General features: G+C 56.4%; 7 protein-coding genes across 7 annotated transcripts; 4 read left to right on the top strand and 3 right to left on the bottom strand.

Moving 5' to 3' along the window:
• Positions 1–240: 240 nt before the first annotated feature.
• LTHEOB_507 (Galactokinase protein) lies at positions 241–1911 on the top strand (the record flags this gene model as incomplete). The annotated part of the gene is made up of 3 exons (XM_035514174.1): positions 241–405; positions 453–910; positions 960–1911. The coding sequence occupies 3 exons, from the start codon at positions 241–243 to the stop codon at positions 1909–1911; spliced, it is 1575 nt and encodes a 524-aa protein (XP_035372509.1).
• A 761-nt stretch (positions 1912–2672) lies between these two features.
• On the bottom strand, positions 2673–3329 carry LTHEOB_506 (Nucleosome binding protein; the record flags this gene model as incomplete). Its single annotated transcript, XM_035514163.1, has 2 exons — positions 2673–2874; positions 2944–3329. 2 exons carry the CDS (start codon positions 3327–3329, stop codon positions 2673–2675), a joined length of 588 nt encoding a protein of 195 aa, XP_035372508.1.
• A 786-nt stretch (positions 3330–4115) lies between these two features.
• Positions 4116–4893, bottom strand: LTHEOB_505 (Mannose phospho-dolichol synthase; the record flags this gene model as incomplete). Its single annotated transcript, XM_035514152.1, has 2 exons — positions 4116–4737; positions 4793–4893. 2 exons carry the CDS (start codon positions 4891–4893, stop codon positions 4116–4118), a joined length of 723 nt encoding a protein of 240 aa, XP_035372507.1.
• A 497-nt stretch (positions 4894–5390) lies between these two features.
• LTHEOB_504 (Cyclin protein) lies at positions 5391–6657 on the top strand (the record flags this gene model as incomplete). The annotated part of the gene is made up of 2 exons (XM_035514141.1): positions 5391–5702; positions 5749–6657. 2 exons carry the CDS (start codon positions 5391–5393, stop codon positions 6655–6657), a joined length of 1221 nt encoding a protein of 406 aa, XP_035372506.1.
• Positions 6658–7372: 715 nt separating this feature from the next.
• On the top strand, positions 7373–8374 carry LTHEOB_503 (uncharacterized protein; the record flags this gene model as incomplete). The annotated part of the gene is made up of 1 exon (XM_035514130.1): positions 7373–8374. One exon carries the CDS (start codon positions 7373–7375, stop codon positions 8372–8374), a length of 1002 nt encoding a protein of 333 aa, XP_035372505.1.
• Positions 8375–9100: 726 nt separating this feature from the next.
• On the bottom strand, positions 9101–12123 carry LTHEOB_502 (Cell division control protein; the record flags this gene model as incomplete). Its single annotated transcript, XM_035514119.1, has 6 exons — positions 9101–9270; positions 9332–11174; positions 11227–11325; positions 11375–11874; positions 11924–12028; positions 12078–12123. The coding sequence occupies 6 exons, from the start codon at positions 12121–12123 to the stop codon at positions 9101–9103; spliced, it is 2763 nt and encodes a 920-aa protein (XP_035372504.1).
• A 925-nt stretch (positions 12124–13048) lies between these two features.
• Positions 13049–20106, top strand: LTHEOB_501 (CCR4-Not complex component Not1; the record flags this gene model as incomplete). Its single annotated transcript, XM_035514108.1, has 4 exons — positions 13049–13645; positions 13705–14029; positions 14091–19987; positions 20044–20106. The coding sequence occupies 4 exons, from the start codon at positions 13049–13051 to the stop codon at positions 20104–20106; spliced, it is 6882 nt and encodes a 2293-aa protein (XP_035372503.1).
• Between the last annotated feature and the right edge of the window lie 740 nt (positions 20107–20846).

Genomic DNA, 20846 nt, shown 5'->3' with positions numbered 1-20846 from the left:
ATAGCAGCCAGCGCGGCGCTGGGCGGCGGGGCAAGGCGGGGCAGTCCACTGGAAGCGAGCTCGTGAGCTGCTCGCGAGGCACCGCAACCATTTGATGTCACCCAATTGACGACCAAGCTCCACCCAAATATCTCTCCACGCCCCGTGCCCCGCGCCTCTTGGTCCCTCCACAAAAGCCAGCCTCCGTCGCCCTCGTATGCTTGCGTCTCCCCCGACGCTTCCCACCACCCTGCCGTCACCATGGAGGTCCCAACCGCAAGCTCGCTGCACGACATATACCCCGACGATGCCGTTTCCGTCCAGCAGAAGCGCTGGGAGCATCTCCTGGCCTCTTTCAAGGACCTGTACGGCAAGCAAGCCGACTTCGTGTCCCGCAGCCCCGGCCGCGTGAACATCATTGGCGAGGTGCGTCTCACCACCGGAGCATGCATCATACGAGCTGACCAATGTAGCACATCGACTACTCGCTCTACGAGGTCCTGCCCATGGCCGTGACCGCCGACGTTCTCATCGCCGTCGCCGTCCGTCCCGCCTCCGAGGCCCCACGAGTCCGCATTGCCAATGTCAACCCGGAGAAATTCCCTACCCGCGAGTTCGAGATTCCGGCTCATGGGGAGGTTCCCATCGATGCATCTGCACATGAATGGACCAACTACTTTAAGTCCGGCCTGCGCGGCGCGGCTAAGCTGCTGGCCAAGAAGAAGGGCAAGGCTGAGTTTGCATCAGTGGGCATGGATATTCTGCTCGATGGCACAGTCCCGGCCGGAGGCGGTCTGTCAAGCAGTGCAGCCTTCGTGTGCGCTAGCGCTCTTGCCGTCATGCGGGCCAACGGAGAGGAGAAGGTTGACCAAACGGAGCTAACAGAGGTGGCTATTGTTTCGGAACGTGCTGTGGGTGTGAATTCTGGCGGGTAAGTTTCCAGTCTTGAACCGACGGCACACCACTGACTGTCCCTGTAGCATGGACCAGTCTGCCTCTGTCTTCTCTCAACGCGGGAGTGCCCTCTATGTCTCATTCAAGCCCTCGCTTTCCACGAGATCCGTGTCCTTCCCCCACACGGATCCGGAGCTGACCTTCGTGATCGCTCAATCTTTTGTGGCTGCGGACAAGCATGTCACCGCCCCAGTCTGCTACAACCTGCGCGTTGTCGAATGCACTCTGGCCGCAGCTTTCCTCCACAAGGCATTCAACCTGAAGAAACCGCTCCCTGAGGATTCATCGCCCCTGGGCATCAGTCTGCGTGGCTTTCAAGACACATACTTCGAGGAGAAGGAGGGCAAGGCGGATAACACTCAGACGCCGCTGCCGGAATTTCAGAAGCAGCTGGAGCAACTTCTCACTCTATGCGAGGATTACCTTTCCCAGGAAGATGGATATACCCGTGAGCAGATTGCTGAGATGCTTGGCGTCAGCGTTGATGAACTCAAGCAGCGCTTCGAGTCCAAGTTCGCTGTGCGTGCGGAGCGTTTCAAACTCAAACAGCGCGCCATGCACGTCTTCAGTGAATCCCTGCGCGTCGCCAAGTTCCTCCACCTGCTGGACAACCCGCCGGCATCCGAGGATGGCAAGACGACCGAGCTACTGCAGCAACTGGGAGCCCTGATGAACGAGACGCAGGAATCTTGCCGTGACCTGTACGAATGCAGCTGCCCTGAGCTTGACCAGCTTTGCGAGCTGGCCCGCAGCGCCGGCGCCGTCGGTAGCAGGTTGACTGGCGCTGGCTGGGGTGGATGCAGTGTGCATCTCGTGCCCAAGGACAAGGTTGAGAATGTCAAGGCGAAGTGGGTGGAGAAATACTACAAGAAGCATTGGCCCGACATTTCGGACGAGAAGCTCGAGTCCGCGATCGTCGTCAGTAAGCCTGGTTCTGGCAGCTCAGTATTCAAGGTCCTTGGCGACACTGTTGTCTGAGCTTTGGACTTGCATGCATGGGCGGCATATATTTGTGGATTTATGTACACGTGGAAGGATGGACAGGCGCGAACTGGGTTGGAGCTTGGTGCATATGCAGAGAAGATCTATATGATATTACACCCTACCCTCGGTCTTGCGCAATCATTCGGCTGTGTTGCTCATTCTTCCGTGTCATTGGTGGCCTCATTGGTTGTGTAACCCAAGAAACGTCTGGGATTGAAGGGGTCCTTGGCACCAGATGCGGCACGAAACAAGCCACTGTCAACTTGTAGCAGCCGTTTTGGGAAACGTCTCTGCATGCTTATCGAGATCTGTAGCCATAATCGGCTGGTCATGAACTCACTGGATCTGAGAGTTGATATCGGCTCATCCTTCCAACTTATGGCAAGGCTTACTGCAAGTGAAAAGTATGAGGCAAAGAACATGCAACAGCATTGTGATGCGACATTAAAACTTTTCGATCTTCCATTGGTCCTGCCACTGTGCCTTGTGATAGACTGAATGACCTATGTATGCAACATTACCAGTCCGGAGACAAGATGTCAGGCGTCGAATGAGATACGTAGATGCATTCAAGGACTGGGACTTAAATTCTCGGTGACCACCCGGAAGAGGAAGCTTCGAACGAAACTGTAGCATTGCATTATGGAACCCCGTGCGTTAATTACAATCTATCTTCTGACACCTTCAACGACATTCTTTGGATAAGAACAAGTTTCTGATAAGAGCTTGTCTGTTGCAGGCTTTAGTGGCTGAAATCACATGGAGATCCTTTCGTTGCCAGCCTCAACGTCAGTGTACAACTCCTCCTCAACGTCTTCTTCGCTCAAAAGGGTGTACTCGGACACCATTCGCATGAATGAACTCTTCTTCGAGACACTTTGACAGTGTGCACAGTTGCAAGGCCTTGCTACTAGCATGCGCAACCCCTGTAATCCAACAAAGTAAAGATGAATGACGCTGCAGAATGAGAGTCAGTACATGTATCAGGATACGGCAAAAGACCAGGCAGGCCCGGATGTGTCTTACAAGTTTGCCAACAAGCCCACCGTGCCGTATGTTCCCAGAATAACGAGCGAGCTGTCATATCGCCACGAGTTGGCGGTCAGAGTAACCCAGCTCACAATGAGAAACGCAAGGTACAAGGCCGTCAGTAGGACATCGGCAAAGAAGACGCCGGAGGTCGAGAGCTGCTGGATAGCAGAACCGCTTACGGTGACGCGGTCGCAGTAGAGGACGAGGCCACCAAGGACCGCGGAACCGGCGAGCGGCAACAAGCCAAGAGCGGGAAAAGGTCTGTGACCGGCGATGCCGTGGGCAAGGAGAAGTGGGAATGCCGGGAGGAAGATGAAGATGGTGATGCGGCGCAGGAGGATAGCGTTTGCTGTGGAGGGAGAGGAGTCCTTGGGAGGCATGTTGAATAGACTGATTGTTACTACAGGGGAGCACACAATTGTAACGATGGAATGTTGATTGATGTATTCCAGTGTAGCACGGCAGAGCGGCATATAAACCCCCTCAAGGTGGCTAGGCAGCGAAGTCTCACATCAAGTGTTGTTGATGCTCGAAGGATTTGTGGGACCACTCACACAGCCTTGCATTGCTACAATGTCTATGAGTTGAAACCGGTCGAATCTTTGTTTCTAGAGTTCTCTAAGGATGCTTCCTTGACACGAGTTCGGGAAACGATGTGGGCAGTAAGTCTATGTTTTCTGTCGTGTACAGGGCAGTGTAGAGGGCAGTGTGGAATCCTTCGGTCGAGGCTCATTGCTGTTAAGATTCCCTGATTGGTTGTCATTGCACAGCCACCTGTTGGTTGAAGACTGCGCTTTGCGACGATCGTTTAGGCTGCACAGTGGGGGCTAAGAGTGATGATAGAAACGCACAGCCTGGACGTAGAATGATGTTCGAGCTGATTCTTGACACGTCAAAATTCCAAGGGCAACCACGCAGCAGAATGCACGACGTCTGATTGACAAAAAGAAGTGTCACAACACGAGGGCATGGGCTTCTCACACAGCCTCATCACGTGGAAAGCTGTGGGTCGAGACGGGTACACGCGGGAATCATCAGCTGCTGGTGGAAGCACTTTTATTTGCGCAAATGTGGATATTAGTAAGTCAACCGGCTCATCCAGTCCCGCCGTGTCCTCCAACGCCGACCAGAATGCGTACACCATGCTTGCTCTTGTAGCGGATATCTTAGACCTTGAGCCACAGGTTGAGGACGCCCTTGGCATACTCAACAATCTCATCTCCGCCCAGCTTGCTCTCTCCGTACAGGCGGTCGACGAAGCTGATGGGAACCTCGGCAACAGAGAAGCCCATGGCCTTTGCCCTGACCATCATCTCCATCTGGAAAGTGTAGCCCTTGCTTTCAGTGCTGGTAATGACCTTCTGCAACACCTCCTTCTTGTAGAGCCTGAAGCTGCCGGTCAAGTCGCTCACGCCAGGGCGCAAAAGGGTGTCGGCGAACAAGTTGGCGCCGCGGCTGACGAACTTGCGTTTGAGATCCCAGCCGTAGACACCGCCGTTGCCAGCGTAGCGGGTGCCGGTGACGATGTCGTAGTTCTTCTCCTTCTGTACTCTGACCATCTCGGCGATGAACTTGGGGTGGTGGGAGAAGTCGGCGTCCATGATGATGACATAGTTGCCGCTCGCGAATTGCAGCCCATGGACGTAGGCCGTTCCCAGACCAAGCTTGCCGGCGCGCGGCTTCAGCAGGACGCGCTCAGGGCTGTAGACTTTCTGGAGCTGCTTGGCAACGTCTTGCGTGCCATCGGGGGAGCCATCGTCGACGATGACAATCTCCCAGTCGAGGTTGCTGCAAAACCGTCAGGGGAACGTGCCGAATCATATGTGGCAGGCGTCAAGCATACTTCTCGGTGAAGGTCTTGGCCAGCAGCCAAGTGATGATGGGGAGGTTGCGGCGCTCGTTGTAAGTAGGGAGGAGAACCGAGTACTTGTTCTTGGAAGCCATTGTAGGAGTCGGGTCGGGAAAGAGCGTAGAGGAGTCAATTGGCGGGATAATGAGCGACTGGCGGGGCGGGGCGGGACGGCAGAGTGGTCAGGACGGCGGACAGCTTGGAGGAGCTTCGGGGTGTTGGAGAGGTGGCCTGGCCCCGGACCCAGGCTCGGCGGAGCGACCGCGGCGCGCAAGAGGCCAGCATTGGCGTAAGGCTGATGCGCCGTAAAGTCGTGGCTCCCCCCGCACCAGTCCTGACCCCTTACGCCGGCCAAGACATAACCCTGATGCGATTGTGAAATGCCGATCGAGGGACGACGGACCGCATCGTCTGCATCGCGCATTACCTATTCACTTTCGCATCCCCCGCGACAAACTCTTGAGCGCCTGCCTTCCTAAACTTTCCGGCAGCTGCCTCCATCTTCATCCATGTCCGCCCGCCGCGCCCACTACCGGCACCATCGCACGAGCTACTTTCCCTAGAGCCTGCGACGCGTTCGCGCTCCACCAAAATGCCCTCGCAACCAGCCGCACCAACGCGTCCGCGCGAGCGACCGCGCCCGCCTAACCCTGTCGCCGTGCAGAACGAACAACAGTGGATCTTTACCGAAGAGGAACTGCTGCACACGCCCTCGATCGAGGATGGCATGTCGGCAGAGCAGGAGAAAGAAATGCGCTACAAGGGCATGACCTTCATATACCAGGTTGGCGCCATGTTGAAGTTGCCGCAGCTTACGCTATCGACGGCTGGCGTGTTCCTGAACCGCTTCATCACACGCCGCTCTCTCGTCAGCAAGGACGGCTACAAGGCGCTTCACCACTATGTACGTGTCCTTCCCAGCCTGAAAACGCACTTCTGATCGGAATCAGCAAATCGCCGCCACGTCCCTGTTCCTCGCGACCAAGGTGGAGGAGAACTGCCGCAAAATGAAAGAGCTGGTGATTGCATGCTGCAGGGTAGCACAAAAGAACCCGAACCTCCTCGTGGATGAGCAGACAAAGGATTTCTGGAGATGGCGCGACACCATCCTCTACAACGAAGACGTGCTGCTCGAGACGATTTGCTTCGACCTGACGATCGAGTCGCCGCACAAGCTCCTGTTTGACATGCTGGTCTATCATGGTGTCGAGCACCACAAGCGGCTCCGCAATGCGGCATGGAGCTTCATCAACGACAGCAACCTAACCCAGCTCTGCCTGCTCTTCACGTCGCGAACAATCGCAGCGGCGGCACTGTATTGCGGAGCTCGTCTCTGCGAAGTGGCGTTCCAGGACGAGGACGGCAAGCCGTGGTGGGAAATCCAGCACGTCACGTTGAGGGACATTAGGCGGGCGTGCAACTACATGGCCAACATCTACGAGAATGTCACGCCGGCGAAGGGCGGCGAGAGCATCTACGTAGGTCTACGGACCCCAGAGGACGGCGATCCCCTGTACGCGCAGACGAGGCTAAGGACATCGCAGACGCCCACGAGCCCTGCACCAAGCTCCGTCGGCATGGAGCGAACAAGCAGCGAGCAAGGCGTCAAGCGGTCGCGCGACGAAGTCGGCAGAATAGAAAACGGAGACGGCGATGTCAATGGAAGCCGAAAGAACGAGGCCGAGAGCGCGGAAGCGGTGAAGCACGAAGAAAAGAAGGAGCGCACGTCCGAAGGGGAGCCGGATGCAAAACGTATCAAAACGGAAGCAAATGGGGCGGATGCGGAAGCGCTCGCGGCGGAAGGGAAGAAAACAGCCGCGGAAGAGGACCTCAGCGAAGAAGGAGAAGTGGAGGAATAGTGGTCCTGCGTGGAGACGATATCCAGACCCCCGGCACCCGGCCTCGCTGGACAGCGCAACACCAAGCAAATGTCGCGATAGGACAGGGGGCTCCTGGGGTTAGTCAGAAGTATCAGGTGAGACATTTATATTATTGCATCAGCGCGGGCGTTATGGTGGACACTGACAGCGGGGGCGTTTGGGCCAATTTGCTGCGGAGACTCCATGGGGCGCGGCTTGGTTTTTGGAGATAACCCATGGGGCATAGGTTCGGCGGCGTGACAGTCAGACGATAAATTCAGTGTACGAGTATCTGCGAAGCGGCAGGACGCCCTGAGAGGCACCAGTGCAGCACGCAAACAGGCGTCCCTCTTACTAAGAAGGGTGATCTGCCGTTGGGATTTCTTCCTCCCGACGGCCAATGGCAGGCGGCGATCGGGAGGCTGCCGAGGCTAGACCGAGCTGGCCCGGCGTCACGATAAGCCTACCCTGCCGTCATCGTGCCTGTGGACCGCCGGCGCGGCATTGCACACCATGGTGCCCGGCCGCCCACAGATTACTTGACTGGTCGACCCGATTACTCTTCTCCCGCACCCGACCAAATCTCCATAAGGCCCGATATGCGCACTTCTCGCCGTCCTGACGCAAAAGCTCGTCACCTCTTAGCATTTCTGTAGACGTCGGCCTCCATACCTGCTCCCATCACTTCTCAATTGCTCCGTCCTTGTCCGCTGCAATGGTCAAACAAACGTCGACCTTCCTGCGTCTCCCTGCGGAGATCCGGCTCATGATTTACGAGGAACTCCTCCTTCCACCCGCGTCCAGCGAGCCATGCCCCCCAGCCGCCAAATTCGTAGCGCCCGTCTACCGTGAAGACGAGCAGAACGCCTCGCATCACCTTCGCGCTCCGCGCACGCTACAAATCCGCACCGTTAATCCCGACAGCCCGGCCTCCTCAGCCATCCTCTCCCCGAGCTCGACGCGCCCGCGCTACCACATCCGCGACCCTTTCCGGACGCGGACTATGAGCACAACCTACGCGCTCGCAAACAACCCGGGCCTGCACCCGGCCATCCTGCGCACCTGCCACCAGTGCCACGCCGAGGCGGCGGAGTTGCTGTACGGCGCCTACGCCTTCGACTTCGACACGCACGTCGAGGCCATCGTACCCTTCCTCAGCACCCTCACGCCGCTCGCCCGCGCCTGCCTCACCCGCCTTGCCCTCGTCAAGCGCGCCCTGCCCTCAGTCAAGGAGTTCGACCGCGCCGAGTGGTGCGCCGCCTGCGAGTACATGGCCCGCGAGCTCGCCGTGCCGGCTCTGACCCTCTCGCTCGGCGTCGTCGCCGGTAAGCCGCCCGTCGTCGCTGGCACCGGCGGCTGGGACGACGTGCCCGCCCTCGCGGTTGAGCACTTCCGCCTCATCCAGCCGCGCCGCCTCGGCAGCCGCCCGTCGTCCGGCACCGTCACGCCCACAGACAACGGCGCCGCGGCCGAGGATGCGAGCAGAGTGCTGAACGGAGACTTGCTGTACGGCTTGGGCCTGAAGGCGATCGCGGGCGTTGACTTCGAGTGGGTCGAGCAGCTGCTGTGGCTGAGAGGGCTGCGGGAATTGCATGTGAAGGCCATTGTTGAATACTGTCCGCCGCCTGTGAGCGAGACGATGGCTTTCTGGGTCAGCTTCTCGAAGAGTGTGGAGGGCGGTTTCAAGGAGTGGATTAGAGGTGTGATGTTGGTGTAGATTGACGAATGAGGTGAAGGTGGCTGGCCACAGTATTCCCTTTCCCTTCCCTGCTCTGCTTCTTGCGTGGACATTGTTTGCTTGGGGTTTGAATTTCGGCATCTTGGTTCGGGGGCATAAAAGTCGCTTTCGGGTAGGCCGTTGGTGTGGTGGCGTTCAAAATTCAGTACCAATACTCATACCTTTCGGTCAAATTTAGGTTTGAAGGGAAGTAGTAGCGCTTACTGGTAGATAATGACCTCTTAGGAGAGGTGAAATATAGTCACTTTTTCGATCAAAGCAATGAGGCCTTCATTCATCCAGGCTCAGACCACCACCAGCTTTCAGCCATGTCGTTGGAGCGCATACTTTCACATTATCTTCAACCAATTTTTATGATGCAGGTTTCACAGTTCCACAGAATCGGATGATGTAATCGGTTGCAGTGTATCGCTTTGTCATGCCTGGGTGTGACAGGCCCGCAGAATAATAAAACCGATGAAAGGAGACCATAACGTCAACTCGCTAATTCCGCTCCATCCATACACAAAAAGCAGCAATCTGGGGGAATCCAACCAAACAAAAAAATCCTTCAAACCCATTTTCAAAATCATGAAAGCGACCGTCCGCTTAACCATCGCCGAAATGCAAATGCAAAATGCCAAGTCTGTGTCATGTGTACGTACGCAAGGGACAGAAAAGGTGTCAGAAACCACGCGAAAAGGGTATAAGGGGGGCAAAAACCGCTCAGCAGTTTTGCAGGTAATTGCTGGGCACCAAACCCAAGCGTCCAGGCTTGCTGAGAACTTCGGCTTCCCACCAGCCATCGTCCTGCTCTCGGGTGATAGCAAGAACATCACCCTTGTTGAAGCTGAGCTCTTCAGGAATCTGAGCCTGATACATGTACATTGCACGAGCTGCCGAGGTTTGTTAGTAACAAATTCGGAAAACAAAAGGTATCGAGAGGAAATTTCTTACAATAATGCATGATCGGACACCCAGTTGAAGTGTAGCGAGCATCTGCAGCCACGCTCCTGCTACGGACACGGCCAACCTGGCCTTGCCCACCACCAAACTCACTGCCCCCACCACTTCCACCACCGTAGTAGCTCATCGGACGAGTGCTGGAGCGGCCAGTTCTCTGGCTACCACCGCCATAGCCGCCACCGCCCTCGCCAGAAGCAGGCGCGAGCACCATAGCACCTCCGGCGCTGCTGCCAGGCCTTTGACCAGCGCCACCAAAGTGTGGTGCAGGGGAGGTTGCGCCAGTACGTGTTCCAGGACGGCTGAATTGAGGCTGCGGCGAAACAGCGCGTGGAACATTAGCAGGGGAGCCACCGCGAGAGTTCCAGCTGCCCCACTCGCGAGGTTTCACAGGGCTTGTTGATTGGGCACGAGGCCTGCTACCTCCAGCAGGAGCAGCGTAGGGGTTGGGAGAAGTAGCCCGGTTGTTTAAGCCAGGCCGAGGGCTGGTGGCCCGTGGACCAGGAGCTGGGCTTGTTGCACGAATGTCCTGACTGCCACGGGTGCTTGGCCGAGAGGACCCACCGGAAGCTCGCGGGTTGAACATGCTCTGGGTTTGTTTAACGTAGCTTTGAGTTGTCTGTTGCATCTGTTTCGCAGTATGAGCAGGCTGAGGTGCGCCCAAACGGCTCATTGGCTGCTCATAAGAAGGCGGTGGTGCGCCACGAGAGGCATTTTTGACAGGATCGGAGACGTTTCCAGCAGCTACAGAAGGAGCTGGAGTTGCAAGTCCGGCATAACGATCGGCTGTCATGCGTACAGAAGTTTGCTTGGATGGTGCTTTCAATTCTGCTAGGGCGGCGGCGATTGGATCTTGCTCTTCAGCGGCTCCATTCGCGGATTCCTGCTTCTTTTTGTCAGGAGACGCAACGTCGAAGACATTCTTTCCGACATTCAGCTGGAAATTGGCCCTAGGATCAACAGGCTCTGCATCTGGCTCTGGGCTGGCAGAAACCACATCATTGCTACCGAGAATGGGGGTACGAGCTTGGCGTCCGTAGGGAGGCCGCGAGCCTTCACGAGCACCTGCTGCTGACCATGTGTTGCGTCCTGTAGGAGTAGCAGGCGATCCACTTTCCTCACCCCTGCTCTTCCGCTTGAACGGGCTGTGACCTTGGAAAAAGCCACTCTTCTTCTTCAGTACAGCTCTCTCCCGAGGTGCTATAGGTGTGGTCTCGGCGACCGGATCGTCCGCTTGTTTGATGGGGGATGCTGGAAGGCTCGCAGGATCAGCGCTTGTAAAAGAAGTCGGTGCTGAGAGATCGCTGCGAGAGTCACGGCTGTCTGGGCGGGCCGGGCTCGCAATCGAGGAGCTCCTCTCTGAGTGAGGAGCTATGCGGCAGAACTGAGTCATTCCATCCGTGGGATAAGCGTTGTGAGGAACTTGCGGGATGTCGCCGTACTGGCTTTGGTACTGTTCTTGCATGGCTTGCGCTACAGCACGTGGATCGGACCTGGCTGACAATGGAGGATCAATGGGTGAGGACGCGGGAGCATTTCCATCCTTGTGAGCCAACTCCCTGGCCAGCGGGTTGTTTGGATCATGGTGAGATTCGTAGAGCGATGGCTGCGGTGATGCACTTCGAAAAGCTGGGTTCATTGTACGGGCAAATTGAGCAACTGTGTAATTGTTGTCTTCGGAAGTCATGGACGCGTCATCGGAGGCGTCCCCTCGGCAGAAGTCGATGAACTTGGGCGGATCTGGAATCTCCTGGCCAGTGCCAGACTCGCGAATGAAGGTTGTAATGTCTTTCTCGACTTCGCAATCCTCAAGAGAGAGACGGATCTTTTCAAGGGACTGTAGGGTATGTTAGTGCCTGGTAGTGTCCCGAGGCCAATGTGTGGCTTACCGCATCGTCGCTGACGCAAACCGTTGAGGCGATGTTGGCAAAAGCCCACAGGCTGCTCTTCATGAAATCGATGCGCTCCTCTTCGAGATCTTGGAAGCTCTACAATTGTGTTAGCGATCATTCGCCCTGGATTTAGAGGCATACGCACATCGCAGGCCTTCTTCCACTCTCTGTTCCACCGAGCCGTGGTCTCTTCCAAAATCTTGACGGCTTGCTCGTACTCCTGGCTGCTTCCAGACAACTGTATCTGCGTTTTCTCCAACTTGGCTTTGTTCTTCCGCTCCTCGTGGCCCATGACCATGTGCCCCTGAGCAAGGTAACCCTTGATCTTCAAACTGTCCTGCTCATAACGATCTCTAGCCTTGTTTACTGCAGCCGTCTGTTGCATCTTGACCTTCAAGAGCTTCTCGATGCCGGTCTGGACGATCTTCCTTCTCTCCTTCAAGCCTCCGGTAAATGCCGATAGTTGTTCTTCCAGCTCTGACTTCATCTGGCCTGCGATCTGCTGATGTTGCTTGCCCATGGCCTCGACCTCAGCGCGGACAACGTCCAGGGACATTTTCAGAGTACCGGCCTCTGACGAACCGAGCGGCTTGCGGGAGAGATTGAGGAGCTTGCGGGCATATTCCTCCTCGATATGGGCACGGGCTGTGTGGTGGTTAGCCGGGGAAGCGCTCTGGCGAGTGGGCTGACGAACCGGTGTAGAAGGACTTCAACTCGTCGCCAGTGACCTTGGCATTGTGCATGCGCTCAAGGAGCGGAGTAACGCCGGCATCATCTTTGCCCCAGAAGTTGTTCGCAACTAGCAACGGTAAGCAGCGATCGGGCCCGGGCGGATGGGGAGGACGAACACGACAGAGAGACCGACGGTGGGTCGCTCACGGTGGTCCCAGGCATGATGCCGGGCGATTGATGACGTCTTATTCGGAGGACGGGCGTGGGCGAGACGGTAGACGGCGGATCGTGAAAAGCAGAAATGCGAAGATTCTGCAGGGCGTAGCTGGTAATTAACAAAGAGGCAGGGGCGCTAGGTTGGCGGCGCGTGCCTTGGTGGTGGAGCGGTTGGCAGCAACTGCGAGCGCCGTCGGGCAGCCTTGGCAAACATGATGCGGCCTGCGTTCGCTGGGTAACCGCCGCCACTGACGCCCCGCGCTTCCTCCGCAGCCCACCGCCTCAATCAGGCACGCACGCCCACGCGCGCGAGGCCGTTGTCGCCTGCCGTCTGGCTGAGGTGTGGCCGGCACTCCTGGCAGCGAGCCCGATGGGTCCGGTTCTGACAGGGCCCATTTGGGGGCGCCGCCAGCCGTCAATAGCGGTCTCAGCACCCGTGGCGCGTCGCTGCAGGCCAGGTCCCGCTGCCACGACCGCTGAGACCGTGCGGCTTCGAGTGACGGCACGGCGGCCGGGAGGACGCAGCCGCTTTTCAGGGCACGGCCGCTGCCAGGGTAAGGGCAGGATGCATACGTAGATAGAGAGCACGCAGGCTGCTGGGCGGGCATGTTTGCGTGCTGCCGGTTGCGACCGTAGGGCGCGCCGCGGACGGCTAGGCGCGTGCGCGCGGGACCGAGGCGACAGACGTCTGAGGCCGGTCTCTGCAGTGAATGTCCATTGCCCATTGCGCGGCAGACTGCTCGCGGGAGCGCTGCTGCTCGCTGTCGCTGCTCCCCTCGGCAAGTGCCGCACGAGGCCCGTTCACGTCTTCGGGCTGCCAACCTTGAACTTCACCTCCATTGCCTCGTCCCCCACCGACCACACCTGTCCTCCTCGCCGCCTCCTCTACTCCCCTTGTCGCGCGTGCGAACCCGATGGAATAGCTGCCTAGATGAGCCAGCAATTCCCCTGGGGCTCTTCAAGTCAGCAACCCAGCGGACGGCGTGGCCTTACTCCCATTTCAACCGCCTTCACCTCGACACGCTCCAACTCGGCTGCCAACAGCCCCTCGCGATCCTCCTTCTCGCCCGTCAACAATCCGCCTTCGGTCGCATCGTCCGGCACCCGGCGCATCATCAGCCGCACCTCGTCCGCCTCGTCGACGTCGTCACCCTTCTCGCCGTCGCAATCCGGATTACAGCAGCAGCACACCCAGGGCCAGCTGCTGTCCTCCGGGCGCTCAAGAACCATAGCTTCCCAAGGCGCCTCACACTTTGCTTCCTCCGCCGCGGCTTTGCCTTCCGCATCGCAAGGTGGTGGAGGTGCGCCAAGCACCAGCGGCGGAGGGAGCTCCAAGGTAGCTCGCGCTTCGCCCTCACTATCGCAGTCGGGCAACATCGGCTCGCCGAGCAGCACGTCGACCGCATCGGCTCCGTCTGGCCAGTCGCTTGCCAAAATCGTCATCGCACAAGTCTTTCTGCTCCTGAGCTCGCTTAAGGAAGACAAGGACAAGACCAAGTGGGAACAGCAGACCGATCAGATTCGCAAGGTTAGTGCAGCCCGCACTTGCCCCCTCCGCATCCGCGCTAACCCTGTTTCCCATCGCAGCTGGTCAACTCAAACGGCATGGAGGTCTTCTCAAAGTATTTCCGCCGCCTGCTCCAGAGCAATGCGCCGCAGATCTTCCCGGGCAATGCCAAGGGCGGTGACAACTCTGGCAGCTACGGCCTGCTTGTCGAAGAGATGCACAAGATAACGCGTGACCCCCAGCAAGCATACAAGATTGCCGAGTCAATTGACACCACTGAGGGTGATCTCTTCAGGGACTTTGACCTGTCCACATTTATGGAGCATTTCAAGCTGGACCCCGTCGCCAAGACAACCCTAGCTTTGGCGTGCAAGACTTCGTCAAAGACGGATCTGAGAACCAAGGGTGAGACCGCAGCCCCTCGCCCACAACTCCTCTGCCCCACTGACTTTTCCTTCTGTCCTAGCCGATGCTATCCTGTCCAACAACTACCAGAACTTCCTCATGAGCCTCGTCAACTCCCAACCAGACTCACAAGACGACATCCCATCCAGCATTCTCGCCACCGACATCGACCGTCTGGCCCAAGACCCTCCACGCACGTGGAACGACGAGAGCAAAAACAGCCTGCTGTTCGCCATCCGTACCAAGTACGACAAACTGACCGGCATATTACCTCCGGACGTCACCGCGGCGTTGCACATGTTCGACCTACTCGAGAATCAAAATCCGTTGATCAGGCACGTCCAGCGTGCCGGGCCTCGCGCAACCTTGAGCTTGGATTCATGCAAGGAGATGCTCGCCTCAGTTGAAACGCGCGATATCAGCTATCAGCAGGTTGCCAATGCGCTTCTCTTCATGGCAATCACCCAGAATGGCCAAGCATACAACGCGAGCAACTTTGTGGCTGCATTACGGGAGCACCGCGCGGGACAACGGTTGGACTGGCAGGACGTGGTTCACTCGTTCGATCGTGAGAACCTGAAGGTCACAACGCAGCAGTTCCTGGCCCTGTACAACGCGTTTCTGCCTCTGGCTCAGGAGTACGAGAACTTCGACATCCAGCTGCTGTGGGGAGGGTCTTGGAACCATCAAGAAACCCAGCTTTCGTTCGTTGTGGCATTCCTGGCCTGCTCTCCCGAAGACCTGGATGTCACTCAGGTTCCTCGCTTGCGCAAGGCTTTCACGCTGGAGCAGTTTGAAGATGCCTCTGAGGTAGTCAAGGAACGTGCAAAGGAAGTTGTTAAACACCCGCTCGTGTCGCTGGACGCGACGGCAGCTCTTTTCAACATCATCTTCCAGTCTCAAGAGACGTACAACATTGCTCAACGCTCACAGATTCCGCAGACGGTCATTAACCAGAACACGGACATCTTCGTCGTTGCCGCATCCGCTGTACCCAAGCCATGGGTTGGTCTCCAGGAAATGGCCATGCGTCAGCTCTTCGGACCTTTTGTCGAGAAACGCGTTCCGAACGTCTACAGCTTCGCACTGCATGGTCTTTGGAAGCAGGACAGCATTTGGGTTGCCGCCAGGTTCCTCGACTTCTACAATGCCAATCCTCTTTCCTTGACCACGATTATGGAACACGCGGCGGAACATGCGTGGATTCAAGATCTCGTTGCGTTAAACTCCGATATGAGCTTGGACCTGGCAGCTCTTGCGCATAGGGAGGGACTCTTTGACCTAGATTCATGGGCACAGGACACTCTGAGGCAAATTCCGGTCTTTCCAAGGGTTCTCGCTTCATTCCTTAACAACAAGGCGGAGACAGATTTGCAAGCTCAGCGCGAGGGTGTCCCTCCTGCTAACGTCCCTTTGGCTGTAAAGACTGTTCACCCTCTTCTAGGCTTTCTCCAGGGCCACCTGCCGGACGAAGAGTTGGTTTCTCTGCAGCGGATTTGCATTGGAGCGTACCCGAGGTTGATCAACTACGGCGAAGGCTTCGATGAGATTATCGACGCTAACGGTAAAGACGGCAATGCAATATCGCCGGAGGCCGATAGGAAGATGCAGGAGCATTACAAAAACATGTACAGCGGTGAGAGCGACGTGCGCCACATCATCGAGGAGCTACAGAAGTACAAGGCATCCGAGGATCCTGCAGAACAGGACTTGTTCGCTTGCATGATCCACGGTCTTTTCGACGAGTACAACTGCTTTGGAGAGTATCCATTGGAGGCACTGGCGACCACTGCTGTACTATTCGGTGGCATCATCCAGTATAACCTGCTTTCACGTATTCCTCTCCAGGCTGGCCTGGCTATGGTTTTGGAGGCGGTACAGGATTACCCGCCGGAGGCTTCCATGTACAAGTTTGGTTTGCAAGCGCTTCTGAACTTCTCCAACAGGCTCCACGAGTGGCCTAGTTTCTGCGACCGTCTTCTCCGTGTGCCGGGGCTTCAAGGCACCGAAGTGTGGAACAAGGCCGAAGAAATCGTAAGACGGCAGCGCTCTGGAGAGGCCAACGGCGAAACCAACGGCGATGCTCAGAATGGCATTTCTCTGACGAATGGGAATGTGGAGGAATTCGGCCAGGAGTCAGCTGTCCGTCAGTTCAGCTGCTTGCACACCGACCCTCCACTTCGACCAGAACTTTACGAGGATCCGGATGAGGAGGTGCAAGATAAGGTTCTGTTTGTGCTAAACAACGTCTCGGAGCGCAACATCGTCGACAAGCTTAAGGATCTCAAAGAAGCGCTAGAGGAGAAGCATCACCAGTGGTTCGCCAGCTATCTCGTTGAAGAGCGCGCGAAGATGCAACCGAACTTCCAGCAGTTGTATCTTGACATGCTTGCTCTCTTCGATGACAAGATACTTTGGGCCGAGGTTCTTCGGGAAACCTACGTTTCTGTCATCCGCATGCTCAATGCCGAGTCTACGATGAACTCGTCAACCGAGCGCACTCATCTGAAAAATCTTGGTGGATGGCTCGGTTCCCTGACGATTGCGAGGGACAAACCTATCAAGTTCAAGAACATCTCGTTCAAGGATCTGCTGATTGAGGGTCACGACACGCAGCGACTTCTGATTGTCATCCCATTCACCTGTAAGGTCCTCATCCAAGCGAGCAAGTCGACAGTCTTCAGGCCCCCGAACCCATGGGTGATGGAGATCATCCGGTTGCTTATGGAATTGTACCACTTCGCCGAGCTCAAGCTCAACCTGAAGTTCGAGATCGAGGTTCTGTGCAAAGGCTTAGATCTTGATCACAAGATAATTGAGCCATCCGACTTCATCCGGTCCAGGCCGCTCCATGAAGAAGAGATTTTGGGGCAGGCTATACCAGATGGCCTTGAAGGTTTCCACGATTTGTCGTTGGTCGGCCTCAACCGCGCAAGAGCGGTGAATGACCGGTTTTCGCCCGCTGCAATTCAAGCATCCTTGCCGGATCTTGCTTCAGCTCTGGTCTACCCGCCTGCGTCTTCCAATATGGCAGCCACCAGCCGTTTGAGACAGATCTTCCATACGGCAGCGCAGTCCGCTATTGCAGAGATCATTGCGCCGGTTGTTGAACGCTCCGTCACAATCGCCGCCATCTCTACATCGCAACTAGTTGCAAAGGATTTCGCCACTGAGGCTGACGAGAACAAGATGCGGGAGGCTGCGCACACCATGGTCAAGTCGCTATCCGGCAGTCTCGCTCTTGTGACCTGCAAGGAGCCGTTGCGCATGAGCATCATGAACAACATCCGTATCCTGGCCCGCGATCTTCCAGAGCAAGCGCTGCCTGAGGGCCTGATCCTCATGTTTGTCAACGACAATCTGGATACGGTTTGCGGCATGGTTGAACAAGCAGCAGAGCAGCAATCTATCGCGGAGATCGACGTTCAAATTGAAGGAGGCACTCGCGCGCGCCGTTACCACCGCAACACCAACCCTCGCGAGCCCTTCAACGATCCCCCCGTCAAACACTGGGCTACTTTCATTCCGGAGCCGTACAGACAGAGCCCTGGAGGGCTCAACGCGGAGCAACTGGCTATCTACGAGGACTTCGGTCGTCAGGCTCGCGGCATGTCCCAGGTCAACAACGCTTCCCAAGACAACGGCCGCCAAATGTCAGAGGTGCTACAGGAGCAATACCCTCAAGTTCCGAACCTACCTACGCCAGCAGAGCCCCCTGCTATCCCCCGCCCGGGTTCCCAAGCTCCCACACGTCTTCAAACTGCTCCTCCGATGTCTGCTACAATGCCACAGGCTCAGCTCAATGGCTATGTCGATGCTCATACCGCCAGCGAGCGTGCATTGACTCTCCTCTTGGATCTGCAGCGCACTTCGAAAGAAGCTCAAGAGGAGCACATTGAAGAGCTGGGACCATCTGCCCCTACTCGCGATGCTTTCGAGCAACTGATCCATCTTGTTGAGAGCTCGGGTACGACAAGGGACAACCTCTGCTTGGGCATCGCCGGGCGCGTCGTTACCTACCTGTTCGCAGAGGCAGAGCGTCGCCTAGAGATCGAGGTTATGGTGCAGTTGGTCATTCAATTGTGTCAAATCTCCGTCAATACCTCTCGACAGATTATGATGTGGCTTGCAAACATCGAAAATGAGCGCCTGCTTAACGCTCCGGTTGTCATCTGCATGGTTACCGCCGGCCTTCTTGATCTACAGCGCGTCGACATGGCGGCATCCAAAGCTATCCAAGCTCGCAATTTGCACGCTTTGGATTTCCTCTCCCAGTTCATGGACGAAATCCTCCTCGGTGCCACCCCTGCAGCTTTCCGCACAGACTTCTCTAGGTCGCTCGAAGCCCTTGCTCAATGGCTCTCTGAGGATTCTGATCTGGAGGTCGGCAAACTGATCATGTCCAAGCTTCAAGTGCCGCAGGAGCGCGCGCCGACTCCTCCCGATGTTGGTGGCAAGTACCAGGTTGAGTACGTGTTTGAAGAGTGGATCCACCTGGTCCGCTACGGCCAACGTCAACCTCCTTCTGAGAGGATGATCGCGGCTTTCATTAACCAGCTACATGCCCGCGGCTTCCTGAAGAGCCAGAACGACTCTGCTCACTTCATTCGTGTCTGCGTCGAGGCTTCGGTGGATGCGTATGAACGTGAGGAGCTTGTCCCCTTCCCCAGCCTGGACAATGCCTACATCTTCGTTGATGGCTTGGCTAAACTCGTCGTGTCTTTGGTCGTCTACCAGAGCGAAAGTGAGGGCGCTACCGTCTCCAAAAAGCCGGGATACCTTGAGGGAATCCTAAGCTTGGTCATCATGGTACTGATTCACCACCACCGTACCCGTCACGAGCGTTTCAACCAGAAGGTGTTCTTCCGCCTCTTCAACTCCATCATCTGCGAGCTTCACGACGTGAGAGATCTTCTCCCGGGTCTTGAGCTAGAGTTCATGTTGGTCATGGGCAAGGCTCTCCTGGTGCTCCAACCCAAGCATCTTCCTGGTTTCTCCTTTGCTTGGCTCACCTTGGTTTCACACCGCATGTTCATGCCTGTCATGCTCAAGTTGGCCGATGATACTAGATGGAATCTCTACGCTAAGCTGACCGAAGTTGTCCTCTCTTACGCCGGTAACCTCATGAAGCCGGTGGAGCCCAGCGTTGAAGCTCGCAACTTCTACCGAGGCGTTCTGAGGGTTCTTCTGGTCATCCATCACGACTTCCCCGAGTTCCTGGCTGAGAACCATTTCCGCTTGTGCAATGCAATCCCGATGCACTGTACCCAGCTGCGCAATCTGGTCGTCAGCGCTTACCCATCGTCCTATCCTGAGCTTCCTGACCCCTTCACTGCGGGCTTCAAGGTGGACCGCCTTGAGGATGTGAGGAAGGCTCCGGCAGTTCGTTGCGATGTTGAAGAGCCTCTCAAGCTGCACGGCATCAAGGATACCGTCGACGCCCTTCTCCGGACGACCGAGCAGAGTCCGGAGGAAATCCAGAAGCTCTGCGATGCTATCTACTCTCCTGAGCGTGAAGAGACTGGACTGGCTTTCGCTCCAGTTCTTGTCGACACGGCCGTTCTACATTCCATCGCCCTCTACGTCGGCAGCAACGCTGTCTCCACTGCTGGCAAGGGCCCAGTGTTCAGCGCCACCTCACCTCATGCGAAGCTTTTGGAAAACCTTGCGAAGGAGCTGCGCGCTGAAGGCCGCTACCACTTCCTTAGCGCCATGACAAATCAGCTGCGTTGGCCCAACAGCCACACTCATTGGTTCAGCTATGCGATTCTGCACCTTTTCGGTTCCAGCAGCGACCAGATTAGCCTCGACGTCAAGCAGCAGATCACGCGTGTTCTCCTTGAGCGCCTTCTAGTCCACCGCCCGCACCCCTGGGGTCTCATCATCACACTGCTGGAGATTCTCAAGAACCGTGATTACCAATTCTGGGAGTTGCCTTTCGTCAAGGCGGCACCTGAGGTGAGTTCCCCCTTTACACGCGTATCAGCCTATGATGTATACTAACATCATTCCAGGTCGAACGCCTCTTTGGGGCCTTGTTCCAGCACATCAACCAGAGCCCGAGGGCTATTTCGTAAACGCACAGCTATGCTGCGCGAAGTTATGGACGAGCTACGGCGCTCTTAGCCGAAGCCGTGAAGTGATGCCAGCAGCCTTCAAATTCCTTATTCCCAAGGAGCTCAGGAAAGCGATGGCCACGCAGATGACGGCCTGTAGCTCGATGGTTTGGGACACGTCACGAACGAAATGCTCATGTGGTATGACTTGACACACGACACCTTTCTTCTGAACAACTGGCGTCTATACAAAAGACGGGGCAAGGAGCGAGTCTCTTGTCCCGTTTGATTTACTGCTCTTAATTCTCTTTCCGGAGAGAAGGGTGGCAAGAGTCTCCCTTAACTTTTTCCTTTCTTGATGCATTTTCAGTGCGCCGGGTTTGGGTAAACTAAAAAAAGGGCATTTGCGTGGCGAAGGAGGGGTCTTCTTCATTTTCTTTGACAGAGAAATTAATTGGCGACGGGCAAGGTGAAAGTGGGCTCGGGGTGCAAATGCGGGAGAATTCTTTCTATGGTGGCGGAAGGGCTTTGTGTTTTCTTTCTACACTTCTTTCTAAACAAATTCGGGGTTTTGCTCTTGTTTTGACTACATGATTTCACTTACGTGGATATACTCTTCTTGCTGATGTATTGCTTCTCTGCTGTTGCTCTTCTCCCTTGTGGATTTCCTGCGTCATGCTCTCGATCGTTTGTTCAGGAGCAGACACTTGTTTTCAGGTCACACCGTTCCTGGTCAGAAGTTGGCCCAGGAAGACTTAATG

Source organism: Lasiodiplodia theobromae, assembly GCF_012971845.1.
Source record: "Lasiodiplodia theobromae strain AM2As chromosome Unknown scaffold_1, whole genome shotgun sequence".
In the NCBI taxonomy this organism is placed as follows: Eukaryota; Fungi; Ascomycota; class Dothideomycetes; order Botryosphaeriales; family Botryosphaeriaceae; genus Lasiodiplodia; species Lasiodiplodia theobromae.
This window is presented reverse-complemented; position numbering and strand designations above follow the sequence as displayed.